The 14,130-nt window shown below is 49.4% G+C and overlaps 2 protein-coding genes across 9 annotated transcripts in view; both read left to right on the top strand.

Moving 5' to 3' along the window:
• The window catches only part of GHRHR (growth hormone releasing hormone receptor), a 443,159-nt gene that overhangs the window by 339,464 nt on the left and 89,565 nt on the right, over positions 1–14,130 (top strand). The window lies entirely within an intron of this gene.
• Positions 1–14,130, top strand: part of ADCYAP1R1 (ADCYAP receptor type I) — a 152,220-nt gene that overhangs the window by 83,252 nt on the left and 54,838 nt on the right. For all 8 annotated transcript variants that reach the window (XM_082192459.1, XM_082192464.1, XM_082192462.1 and 5 more), the window contains exon 5: positions 13,140–13,175. In XM_082192459.1, the coding sequence (XP_082048585.1) occupies positions 13,140–13,175 (36 nt within the window). The remainder of the gene's footprint in view (positions 1–13,139; positions 13,176–14,130) is intronic.

The raw sequence follows: 14,130 nt of genomic DNA on the forward strand, positions 1-14,130 counted from the left end.
CTTATAAACGCCATCTCCAACTTCTCAAAAAATTCCATCAATGGTGTCTCCAAAAAATGGTACACATCACTTGGGAAGACAGGCAAACTAATATCAGTGTACTGGAAGAAGCAAATATCACCAGCAATGATTCTTCAACATCAACTTCGTTGGACTGGTCATGTTGTGCGGATGCCTGATGATCGTCTTCCAAAGCAACTACTCTATTCCTAATGTAAAAATGGAAAGCGTAATGCTGGTGGTCAACAAAAGAGGTTTAAAGACTGTCTCAAGGCAAATCTTTAAAAATGTAGTATAAACACCGACAACTGGGAAACACTGGCCTGAGAGTGCTCTAGTTGGAGAACAGCCTTCACCAAAGGTGTCGTGGGCGTTGAAGACACTTGAACTCAGGATGCAAGGGAGAAACGTGCTAAGAGGGAGGCATGCTTGGCAAATCCACACCATGATCAACTCCTGCCCATAAACCTATGTCCCCACTCTGGAAGGACGTGTAGGTTCCAGAATTGGCCTCCACAGTCACTTACGGACTCATTGTTAAAACCGTGTTTATGGAAGACAATCTTACTCGGCTACAAGGGATCGCCAAAGAAGAAGAAGAAGAAATCACCCCATCAGCTGCTTTACGGATGTGCATATGTACAGCAATTATACCTCACCCTTCAGCCAAAAATGGGTCTCAGAGTGGCTTGCAGAAATCAATATTACGACAGTCCCTGCCCTTTGGCTGTTCGTTCACACCAGGCCAAAATTTGGTTTTCGAAGGACAAGGCCAGAATCAATGGCCTCTTTTTTTTCTTTTCCTTGATGAGGGCAAATCATGAAAGAAAGTAATATTTTCTATCCCGACCGACAGCTGGTGAGGTGGGACTGATCTGCAGATACAATCGCCAACATGTGTTACATTTTTTTCTTATCAGTTCCTCCCTGATAACCAACAGCAGGCCTGGAGTCTCCATGGCAACGGCTGGGATCTTTTGAAAGCGATGAGCAGGCTTGTTACCCATGAGGCCGGCGGCTCCGGTAACATCAATCAAAGCCTTGGAACGAAAAAGAAGCAAAATATATAGAAACTAGTTCCAAGGAACAAGAGGAACTTGACGCAGAAGAGGAATTTGGTCCAGAACTAAGGCACCACATTATTTGGTGGCTTTGTCTATTTTTAAAAGCAGGGGTGGCTAACCTGTGGCCATCCAACTTTGGATGAACTACAACTCCCATAAGTCCCAGCTAGAGCATGGCACATGGTGAGGGATGATGGGAGTTGTGTGTTATGGACTGGTTGGACGCAGAGGAATGGTGGGAAGAATTAGCTGGGGAACCCCCATGGGGAGAAGGATCAGAGTCCAGGGACTGGTGGTGGGACAACAGTGAGTGATCAGAAGGAGAAGACAGGGAATAGGAGGAACTGGAAGCTGACTGTGCTGGTCCCGAGGGTCAACCGTGTGGCGAGGTCTGAGTCCAGTCCGAGGTCGAGGGTCTGGTATGGAGGCTGTCTGTCAAAGGTGGGGTGGGGTCCAAGGCAGGGAGTCGGGCAAGGTCAGGAACACTGGCAGAAGAGCAGGACAGGGTGCAGGCAGGAACAGACTACCAACAATGTTACTTCCGCAACCTGGGACTAGGGCTGACTGGCTTTTATCTGCCCCGAGGCACAGGGCAGCCCCGGTCCACAGGTGACTCGCCTCTCCTGGCCTGGAGGCGAGCACTCCTCCTGCGGGAACTTCCTTCCCTCCGCCTCTCTGCCCTGAGCCTCTGCAGCTCAGGAGAGGCTGGAGGTTTACCGGACCCAGTGGCAACCTTCTCTTCCCCTGACGGGGCTGAGAGTGGAGCACCTGCAGGCAGTGGGTCCTCCATCACCTCAGGGGCCAGAGCAGACTTAGCTGGTGCCTGTACCTGAGGATCCAGCACAGGTGAGGACCCTTCAGGCTCAGGCCCCAGCCCCGGCTCAGCTGGTTCTGGAGGCGGGGACTCTTGTGCAGGCTGGGATTCTTCAGGTTCAGCCTCTGAGTCCGAATCCCAGGCCATCACACTGATGAGGTAATGGGGCTTCGTGAGCAGGGAGAGTCTGTGGCAGAGAGAAGTCCAAAATCAGAAACAGAAACAGGATAGTGGGAGGCAAGGCCAAGAGGCAGAGATGAGTCAGACTGATGAGGACGCATGGATGTCTCCCCCTCCTGCTGCGACAAGCTCCCCTCCTCCCTGGTCTCCCAGAACCAGGAGAGGCATGAAGAGGGCGGAGGAGAAGTCAACTTCACATAAGCATAGTCTCAGATTGCTTGGGGGGGGGAGGACCCTGAAGAGGAGGAGACACAGGTAAATCTGGGGAGGTGGGGACCTTTAGTCTCTGCAACTGCTTCATGGGAGCAAGACCTGACAAAGATGAGTTGCTGAACTCATTAGGGCTGACGCTTCTTTGTGGATCCTGTTTGGTAATAAAGAGAAACTCACTCTGTGTGATCTTCTGCTGCTCATTGTAGTCCAGGAATGTCTTGGGGCCCACAAGTCGGCCAGCTCTGTTGAAAACAGCAGCAGCAGCAGCAGCAACCACCCATATTGGCCATCTTCCTAGAACATTCCATTTGAGGTTCAGACGTTCCAAACCCAATGAAATATTGCTGTGTGTGACCTTCAGGCCTATCTATTTTCAGGGAAGTCGTTCTTCTCTCCCTCCCACCCCTTGAGAGTTAAGAAAGATTTGCGAAAACAAGTTCTTCTTGTCAAAAAGGGATGAAGGCACATCTGTAGCTCATGACACAGGACTTGTCACCTGAATAACGCACTGTCACCGGTTCCTTTTAACAGGAGATGGCAGTCCCTGGCTCTCACTCTCTCTGTCTTGAGCAAGCGTGACAGTACCCTGGCATCCTCATCCTCATTAAAACTGCTTCGGGAGGGGGTCTTTCAGAGCGTGAGGCATCTTGGGAGAGGGAAGGCTTAACTCTTTCTTTGCTCTCCACTTCTCCACTCCAAATTGCTCCCCAATGCCTCACAGTTGAGTGGTTTCAAACATTTACATGTGGCGCCTTTGCAGAGGCGGTTTTAGGGTCGCTGAACCAGGGTGGTACCAATGGGCACCGTACTGCAGGGGCACTGCAACAATGCTTTGTAATGGAGCGCGAGAGGCGGGTGGCACTGAATTTTAGCATCACGCAGGGCACCGCTGAAATTTGAGAGCCCAAAGTCCACCGCAGGCCATTCCTTTCCTTCACCCCAGGATGTTCCCCTGGCTCTCTCCCCAGTTTCAAGTTAAGGGGGACAGCTAGGGCTGAAAACTCTTGGTGGAGGTGATAGGGATGCTTGCCATGGATGTAGCCAGTGTGGTGTAGTGGTTAAGAACGGTAGACTCATAATCTGGTGAACTGGGTTCGCTTCCCCGCTCCTCCACACACAACTGCTGGGTGACCTTGGGCTAGTCACACTTCTTTGAAGTCTCTCAGCCCCACTCACCTCACAGAGTGTTTGTTGTGGGAGAAGAAAGGAAAGGAGATTGTTAGCCGCTTTGAGACTCCTTAAAGGGAGTGATAAAGTGGGATATCAAATCCAAACTCTTCTTCTTCTCCTCCTCCTTCCTGTGTTTGATGTTTTCATTTGTTGAAAGCTGCCCAGAGTGGCTGGGGCCACCCATTCATATGGGCAGCATATAAATTATTATTACATTGTCGTTATGTTGGGCACCTTGTGCACCCTTGATTCGCAGAATCATGGAACTGTAGCGTTGGAAGGGACTCAGGTGTCATCTAGTCCAACCCCCTGCAATTCAGGAATAATGGCTAAGTCATATGATAATCATGTGTTTTAAAAAAAGATTAGAATAGAATCATAGAATCATAGGGTTGGAATAGACCACAAGGGCCATCGAGTCCAACCCCCTGCCAAGCAGGAAACACCATCAGAGCACTCCTGACATATGGTTGTCAAGCCTCTGCTTACAGACCTCCAAAGCAGGAGACTCCACCACACTCCTTGGCAGCAAATTCCACTGTCAAACAGCTCTTACTGTCAGGAAGTTCTTCCTAATGTTTAGGTGGAATCTTCTTTCTTGTAGTTTGGATCCATTGCTCCGTGTCCGCTTCTCTGGAGCAGCAGAAAACAACCTTTCTCCCTCCTCTATGTGACATCCTTTTATATACTTGAACATGGCTATCATATCACCCCTTAACCTCCTCTTCTCCAGGTTAAACATGCCCAGCTCCCTTAGCCGTTCCTCATAAGGCATTGTTTCCAGGCCTTTGACCATTTTGGTTGCCCTCCTCTGGACACGTTCCAGTTTGTCAGTGTCCTTCTTGAACTGTGGTGCCCAGAACTGGACACAGTACTCCAGGTGAGGTCTGACCAGAGCAGAATACAGTGGCACTATTACTTCCCTTGATCTAGATGCTATACTCCTATTGATGAGGCCCACAATTGCATTGGCTTTTTTAGCTGCCGCGTCACACTGTTGGCTCATGTCAAGTCTGTGGTCAACCAAGACTCCTAGATCCTTTTCACATGTGCTGCTCTCAAGCCAGGTGTCACCCATCTTGTATTTGTGCCTCTCATTTTTTTTTTTGCCCAAGTGCAATACTTTACATTTCTCCCTGTTAAAATTCATCTTGTTTGTTTTGGCCCAGTTCTCTAATCTGTCAAGGTCGTTTTGAAGTGTGATCCTGTCCTCTGGGGTGTTAGCCACCCCTCCCAGTTTGGTGTCATCTGCAAATTTGATCAGGATGCCCTTGAGTCCATCATCCAAGTCACTGATAAAGATGTTGAATAAGACCGGGCCCAAGACAGAACCCTGTGGCACCCCACTAGTCACTCTTCTCCAGGATGAAGAGGAACCATTGATGAGCACCCTTTTTGTTTGGTCAGTCAGCCAGTTACAAATCCACTGAGTGGTAGCATATTCAAGACCGCATTTTACCAGCTTCTTTACAAGAATATCATGGGGCACCTTGTCAAATGCCTTGCTGAAATCAAGGTAGGCTACATCCACTGCGTTCCCTTCATCTACCAGGCTTGTAATTCTGTCAAAAAACGAGATCAGGTTAGTCTGACATGACTTATTTTTCAGAAATCCATGCTGACTATTGGTGATCACAGCATTCCTTTCTAGGCGCTCACAGACTGTTTGCTTAATGATCTGCTCCAGATATAATATAAATTATTACATTGTTGTCAATGGTTCTCCTTCTTCCCTTTTTACCCTCTCAACTACCTTGCAAGGGAGGTTCAGCTAAGAGACAGTGAGTGGCCCAAGGCCACTCAATGAGCTCCTTGGCCGAATGGGGAGATTTGAACCCTGTCTCACAGGACCCGACCCAAAACCTTTAACCACTACACTTCCATCGCCCATTTGTATCTGATAGTTGTCACTTGATGGTGCTTGACCCCCAACTGAGGATTTTCTCTCTTATTCACTGGTTTCTTGGGTAAAGTGGAGGTTCTGATCCTTGACTGTAACTGCTTTGCATGGCGTGGGGTATTGCGGATGAATAACGTGGCCTCTGGGTGTGATTTTCTGTAAGCCGCATGGGAGACGTGAGTTTGTTGTTCGAAGCTGCGAAGTCAGCATGCAGTGAGCAACTGCCCGACAATTACGTCTACCAAGAGACTTCAGGCAATTGGTATTGACGTTGATGGTCAATGAAGAGTAGGGTGAATCCAATTAAACTTCCAGAGGTTTAATGTATCAACCCAAATCAGGCTGATGGAGAAATACTAAAAGCTCCAGATGCATAAGCAGCATCTTTCGGAGCACTTCCCTTCTCCGGGAACCGAAATCTGAGTGACATGGAGGAACAGACCAATGCATTGTTACCTGAGTAGCGTATTGGCCCGAATATAAGCTGCACTCCCCCCCCCCCCGAAAAAATCCAACCGTGAAAAGTTAAAGTGAGGCTTAAATTTGCGACCTTACAAAAATTGGCTTTTACGATAACACTGCTGAAACAGACACAAGGACCAAAAAAATGTTTTATTGCCGATTTGTGAGCTTGAGACTGTTGTGCAATCAATTCTAATGTCATTCATCACTTTCCCTGTATTTTACAGTGCAGTGTTGATTTTTCATTTGCATTTACGGTGCTACGAACAGGTGTTTAACCCATTTGCGGGTCCTCTCTAGAACCCATAAGATTTTCTTCTACATTTGCCATTTACGGGTGTGAGTGCCTGCAGAATTTTAAGGGAGCAGCTTATATTCAGGTATTGTCTTTCTCTCTCTCTCTCTCCCCGCCCCCTGAATTTTAAAGGTGCAGCTTATTTGTGGGTGCGTCTTATATTTGGGCCAATATGGTAGAAGGGGAATGAGCATGATTGAGACATAGAGATTCATTCACTTGGGGGTTTTCAAACTTCCTTCTTTCAGGGTATTTTTTCCACAGTCACCTGTCTCCCAGGGAGTCCTACCACCAGTGGCATAGCAAGGTCAGGTGGTACCCGGTGTGGAAAATTTCTTGTCACCTCCCCCCCCCCCACTGAAATCTAGTTGGACTCTCAAGAGACTGCGATCTACTCACAGTATTAAAAGATTGGCCGTGATCTACCCATTGTCATTGCAAGGAGGAAGGCTTTTTTATGGTTGTAGGGTTTGTGTCCTGAGTGGAGAGAGCTTCTGCTTCTCTCCTTTCCTCCACCCTCTACTTGTTTGCTCTCCTGCCTCCTTCCCATCCCTTCCCTGCCTGCATGACTCCTCCATGAACACACAAGACGTAACCAGCTGTACTTTTGAATAAATAAGGTATACTATTCATTGTGTCAAAGCAGAGACATCACCTTGCCAACAAAGGTCCATATAGTTAAAGCTATGGCTTTCCCAGTAGTGATGTATGGAAGTGAGAGCTGGACCATAATGAAGACTGATCGCCAAAGAATGGATGCTTTTGAATTCTGGTGCTGGAGGAGACTCTTGAGAGTCCCATGGACTGCAAGAAGATCAAACCTTGCCATTCTGAAGGAAATCAGCTCTGAGTGCTCACTGGAAGGACAGATCGTGAAGCTGAGGCTCCAATACTTTGGCCACCTCATGAGAAGAGAAGACTCCCTGGAAAAGGAAGACTCCCTGTTGGGAAAGATGGAGGGCACAAGGAGAAGGGTGACAGAGGACGAGATGGTTGGACAGTCTTCTCGAAGCTACTAACATGAGTTTGACCAAACTGCGGGAGGCAGTGGAAGACAGGAGTGCCTGGCGTGCTCTGGTCCATGGGGTCACGAAGAGTCGGACACGACTAAACAACAACAATTCATTGTATCAAATTGTAGATGACAACAGAAGTCTCATAAAGTTCAACGAAAATGTAGAAGACCCAGTGGATCAGTTCATTCCACATGAAGGGTTGTTACAGTTCCACAGAATCCTTACACAGAGTCTAAGACAAGGATTTCTGGGATATTAGCCTTGCTTCAGCATCCTAGGCTTCACAAGTAGAACAGGCTCCTATGTAATATTACAGGATAGTGGATCTTATAGCATAGTAGAGCCTGTTCTACAGATGAAGACTTCATGTGGATTATTGGACTCTTCGAACAGACAGGTGGAATAGATACTTTTACATGTACGGACCTTCTGCATGAACTGACTAGAGAATGAACTCATCCACTGGGTCTTCTGCTTTTTTCGTTGAACTTTATGAGACTTCCTTTGTAATCTACAATTTGATACAATGAATAGCATACCTTATTTATTCAAAAGTACAGTCGGTTATGTCTTGTGTGTTCATTGAGTATGTTTCATGTAGCCATAGGTTTGTTGTCGTTGTTTTGCATGACTCCTCCAGCAGCCCAGGATCGCGCGGCTGTTAAAATGAAGTGGCAAAAAGTGGTGAAACTAACCCCCCTTCCCCCAACGGCTCACAGTAGGTGGGAGTCGTGGGCGTGCGGTGTGCCGAATGCCAACCCCCCTCAGAGATGACACCGGGGTGGTCCGCACCCACCTTGCTCTGCTCCTGCCTACCACACACTGAAGAGAACATAGGCAGCAGCCTTAAACTGAGAGATTTGGTCCACCTAGCTCTCCACTCACCAGGGTTTTAGGAAGGAAGCCATATTCCTTCTCCTATGTGGGGGTGCTGGGGACTGAACCTCTGCCGTCGAGCTATAGTCTTGCTGGGGTGATGTTCTAGGCAAGCCTTCACCAACCTAGTGCCCCCCAAATGTTTTTGAACTACAGCTCCCATCAGCTGGGACCTCTCTGCTGAACCTACCTCACAGAACTGTTATAAATAAATAAAAATGTATGAGGGAAAGGATTGTGTATCACACCTTCAGCAGGTAAATGGAATGAAATGGAATTTTAGCTGTAAGCTCCCTTTGAGTCTCCATCAGGGGAAAAGGCCGGTAATAAAAATAACAATGGAAACTGTGACAATGATCAGGAACATACCAGAGAGTAAATTCTATTGAACTCAATGGGATTTAGTTCTGAGGGAAAATTAATTAGGATTGCAGTTTAAAGCTGTACAGTCTTTACCCAGTTACCTGGGAGTAAGCTCCATTGAATACAGTGGGACTTACTTCTGAGTAGATATGTAAAGGCTTTCAGTGCAAGGCTCCATTTACAATACAGTCGTACCTTGGTTCTCAAATGGAATCCGTTCCAGAAGTCTGTTCAGCTTCCGAAAACATTCGGAAACCAAGGCACGGCTTCCGATTGGCTGCAGGAGCTTCTTGCACTCAACTGGAAGCCATGTCAGATGTTCAGGTTCCAAAGAACGTTTGCAAACCAAAACACTCCCTTCCGGGTTTGCGGCATTCGGGAGCCAAAACGTGCGAGTACCAAGGCGTTCGACAACCAAGGTACGACTGTAAAGGAATAAATATTTCCCTTCAAAATTATAGGAAGGGCTTCATGTTGCAGCTTCACTGTTTCCTCCATTTGGGGGAGATATTTATTTTTAAGGAGAAACAGGGCTCCATTTTTGCACCTACACACACACACACACATTTTCAATTGTTCAGCGAAACATGGAGAGGAAAAGCCGGACGTTCTGGGATCAAATCAGAAACCACAATGGCTTCTGTAATTCCAGGACTGTCTCTGGAAAATTGGGACACGTGAAGGGGATACATTTGGCCTCTGTGCTTGAAGTTTCCCTATCTCTGTTCTGGAAAATGTGGAGAAATAAAATGGAATGCTGTTTATTGCCTCGTGGTCTCCATTGCTTGGTATCTTATGCAGACTTGCAAACAAGGCCAAAAACATCCTCTGCTTTAGATGCATGTTGCTGGAGAAGTTGCAGTATGGAGGGCAAGCTGTCTGCAGGAAAGGTGACCCACTGTTGCTAATATTTTCACTGTTGTTGTTGTTGTTTAGTTGTGTCCGACTCTTCATGACCCCATGGACCAGAGCACGCCAGGCACTCCTGTCTCCCAGTGCCTCCCGCAGTTTGGACAAACTCATGCTGGTAGCTTCGAGAACACTGTCCAACCATCTCATCCTCTGTCGTCCCCTTCTCCTTGCACCCTCCATCTTTCCCAACATCAGGGTCTTTTCCAGGGAGTCTTCTCTTCTCATGAGGTGGCCAAAGTATTGGAGCCTCAGCTTCACGATCTGTCCTTCCAGTGAGCACTCAGGGCTGATTTCCTTAAGAATGGATACATTTGATCTTCTTGCAGTCCATGGGACTCTCAAGAGTCTCCTCCAGCACCATAATTCAAAAGCATCAATTCTTCGGCGATCAGCCTTCTTTATGGTCCAGCTCTCACTTCCATACATCAATACTGGGAAAACCATGGCTTTAACTATACGGACCTTTGTTGGTAAGGTGATGTCTCTGCTTTTCACTAAGGAGAAGCAAATAAAACCGAGTGCTTTTGGAGCAGCATGTAAGAACCGCCGCCTTATGGCTGAGCCAACAAAGTTTTTTTAAAAAATTAATCATGATTTAGAGGTGAAAATGAATGAGGATCTGAATCTACTTCGAGTGGAAGAATACTGTGTGGGGTTGGGAATTCAGGGCACCTTGAAGTCCGGACCAAACACTGGCTATTTACGAGCTCCCTGAAACACAAAACGTATCATCAGAAAATCTGAAAAGTCCACAGGGCCATCTAGCGGCTGAATTAAGCACAACAAAGAAATATGTTCATCATTAGCATCTTGTGCGGTGCAATGCAGTTTCAATGGGATTGCGCTGGGCATTCCTTTAAAGCAGTGTTTCCCAACCTTTTTTGGGCAAAGGCACACTTGTTTCATGAAAAAAATCTCGAAGCACACCACCATTACAGCCCCGTGACGTCAGCACGCAGCGTCACGCTGGGAGGGACATGAATTGCTAGCAAATTACATAATCACCTCCTTGAGGGCTGGCTCATCTTCTCCGAAGGCAGAACCCCATTAATTAACAGCACAGACTCACACCATAGCCAAGACGAGGGGGGGAAACCTCAGTCATGCACAGTCATGCACATGTGGGGGCTAAATGAGGACGAAGACCGGGCAGAGAGCAGGGTTCAAATCACCCCACCTGGCCAGGACAATCCCTGGGTGCTCCCTTGGACCACTCGCCTGACCCACCTCGCAGGGCTGTTGTTGCGAGGATAACACGGGGAGAACCATGCGCGCCCCCGGGAGCTCCTTGGAGGAGAAAGCGGGCGATGAATGCAATGCACGAAATATATGAGAGGCGACCAGGTTTTGCAGGTGAGGGGCCCCCGCCAGCCTCCGCTTCCAACACCCGGCGCAACGACGCCGAAGTTTCCCCCCGGGCTCGGCTCGGGGAGCAGCGCTGCTCCCCCCTGGCTCCCCTTCGCCCTCCCGGCTCTCTCTGCCGCCCACTGGGGACCCCCCTCACCTGCCAAGTCCGGAGCGCCGGTGGAAGTTGCATGCATGCATGCAGGGCGCCGCGTTGCCATTGCATTGCACTGCACTCCATGCAACGCCTGCATGCATGCATTGCCTTGCACGCCCGCCAAGGGGTCTCCCCCCCCACGGTCCGATGTGTCCCCTCCGGCGCGGATGCAGCATTGCAAAAATAAAAAAACCCCGACGCAGCCCTACCTGGGGGGCAGCCTCCGCTTCCGCCGCTCCGCCTCCGCGGGGATCCCCAGGCTCCATCCTGCCGCCCGATCTCCACGGGGGCGCAGGCAGGCTGCGCGGGGTCTGCGCGGAAGAGCCCCTGCCCGCCCAGCCGCCGCCACTGCGCTCATTCCATGGCCGGGAGAAGAGCGCTTCAAACAAAACGCCCGGCCCGCCAGGCCACGCTGGGAAACGTAGTTCGCGCACCCCGCGCGGGCGCAGAGCCCAAGGGCGAGGGGACTATGGATCCCGGCAGCCCCCGCGCCGGGGACGGAGGGGGAGAGGCCGGGTGCAGGGATGGAGGGACGGGTGGGCGAGCGAGTGAGTGGCAGCCGCCAAGCCTTGGCTGAGAGCCAGGAAGGGCCTCCCCGGAGGAGGAGGAGGAGGGAGGCGCAGAGCGGGAGGGAGGGAGGGAACCCCAGGGGTCATCTAGTGACGGCGCCCCAATCGAAAATTTGACTTAAAAAAAAAAAATCTTTTGAATTTTTTTATTTTTCCCGCGGCACACCAGGCAACATCTCGCGGCACACTAGTGGTTGGGAAACACTGCTTTAAAGTCTGTCATGATGAAAGCCGGGCCTATTCCATATGCCACCGCCACCTCATCTGACTCCCGTTACATGCTCACATCCAGAGAACACAATAGAGATGTGAATTTGCGGGGTAGGGAATGGCTGCATCCATCATCTGTAGCCCTGCACACATCATTAGACTACGCCCTCCTTCATCCTTGACCATTGGTGCTGGTGGGAGCTATAATAATATATAATAATATATTATTTATACCCCGCCCATCTGGCTGGGTTTCCCCAGCCACTCTGGGCAGCTCCCAACCGAATATTAAAAACAGTACAGCATCAGACATTAAAAACTTCCCTAAACAGGCCACCTTCAGTTATCTTTTAAAAGTAAAATAGTTGTTTATTTCCTTGACATCTGCTAGGAGGGCATTCCACAGGGAGGGTGCCACTACCAAGAAGGCCCTCTGCCTGGTTCCTTGTAACTTTGCTTCTCGCAATGAGGGAACTGCCAGAAGGCCCTCGGCGCTGGACCTCAGTGTCTGGGCAGAACGATGGGGGTGGAGCTGCTCCTTCAGGTATACAGGACTGAGGCTGTTTAGGGCTTTAAAGGTCAGCATCAACACTTTGAATTGTGCTCAGAAACATACTGGGAGTCAATGTAGGTCTTTCAGGAACAGTGTTATATGGTCTCGGTGGCCGCTCCCAGTCACCAGTCTAGCTGCCGCATTCTGGATGAATTGCAGTTTCTGAGTCACCTTCAAAGGTAGCCCCACATAGAGCACATTGCAGTAGTCCAAGCAGGAGATAACCAGAGCATGCACCACTCTGGTGAGACAGTCTGCGGGCAGGTAGGGTCTCAGCCTGCGTACCAGACGGAGCTGGTAAACAGCTGCCCTGGACACAGAATTAACCTGCACCTCCATGGACAGCTGTGAGTCCAAAATGACTCCCAGGCTACACACCTGGTCCTTCAGGGGCACAGTTACCCCATTCAGGACCAGGGAATCCTCCACACCTGCCCGCCTCCTGCCCCCCAAGACAGTACTTCTGTCTTGTCAGGATTCAACCTCAATTCGCTAGCTGCCATCCATCCACCAACCGCCTCCAGACACTCACAGTTGGAGTCTTCAAATATCTAAGGATAGAGCAAGGTTGTTTTCTGCTGCTCTGGAGGGCAGGACTCAAACCCACGGCTTCAAGAAAGGAGATTCCAATTAAATACCAGGAAGAAGTTTCTTACAGTAAGAGCTGTTCGGCAGTGGAATGGACTCCCACGAGAGGTGGTGGACTCTCCTTCCTTCGAGAGGTTGAAACAGAGGTTGGATGGCCATCTGTCATGGATGCTTTAGCTGAGATTCCTTCATTGCAGGGGGTTGGACTAGATGACCCTCAGGGTCCCTTCCAATTCTGCAATTCTCTGATTCTAATATTGTAAAGTCACAAACTGTTTCCCGGGAGCCTGCCATACACACACAGTATTATTATTTATTGAAGTAATGAAGTATTTCTTAAAGTAAGGCATGGGGATTCTTGGCCATTGCGATTTAACCATATGGGATTTCTTCTCTCTCTTTCTCTTTCTCTCTCTCTCTCCCTCTCTCTCTCTCCCCCCCCCTCCCGTACAGGCTGGGATGTGAATAGCTTGGCCTACGCACAACCAGGTAAGGCCAAATTCTGGTATTGCAGGGGCTGAAAGAGGCATTGGCCTACTCAGATTTTTCAAATTCCATGGATCTGCTCTTTGGGGTCCGGTGCTGGTAGCTGGACTCTTCAGGCACCTTCCGGGGTCTATAACCCTGCAAGCGGGGCACTCTTGACCCCTCCAGGGCCTCTTACGTGCCATACCATGTTTGCATGCCCTCCCTGAGCATGCTAAGAGAGAGGGACTAGATATCCCCCTCGTGCCTTGGGCTCACCTCCTGGGCAGCCCCTCTGCAACGGGGCCCGGAGGGAGAGGGTAAATAAATGGGGGCATCAACGAGGAGGGAGGATCTTCCAAACCTGGCACAAAAATAATGGCAGATTTGAATTCCTCACACCTCAGAAAAGCCACATTTTAAAGACCTTTCATTGAAGAAATTTGCAAACATTAAGTTTCACCCCCTAAATTGGCATTCCCTAAGTGGGACCTCTGACCTTTCTGTGGCTGAAATATACCGTATTCTTTGCTCTATAAGACGCACCCGACCATAAGACACACCTAGTTTTAGAGGAGAACAAGAAAAAAAATGATCTCTCCCTCTCTGCTCAGCAGCTCTCCAGCAATGCGGGAGGAGAAATGGAAGGGGCTCCGTTTCTCCTCCCGCTTCACTGAAGGGGCGCTGCGCAGAGAGTGAAAGCTGTGCAGCGGCTCTCCAGCGAAGCGAAACCAGGAGAGCAAGAGGGATCGATCCCTCTTGCTCTCCTGGCTTCAGCGAAAGCAACGCGAAGCCTCCAGAGCACAGCAGGAGCGCTCCCGCTGCTCTCAGGAGGCTTCGGGCAGCTATCCCTGAAGCCAGGAGAGCAAGAGGGAAAGTTGTGCAGCCTGCATTCGCTCCATAAGATGCATACACATTTTCCCTTACTTATAGAGCGAAAAATACAGTAGTCTATTGTCAATAAGAAGAGTTCCACAGG

Source organism: Podarcis vaucheri (assembly GCF_965113315.1).
Source record: "Podarcis vaucheri genome assembly, chromosome: 12".
Lineage (NCBI taxonomy): Eukaryota > Metazoa > Chordata > Lepidosauria > Squamata > Lacertidae > Podarcis > Podarcis vaucheri.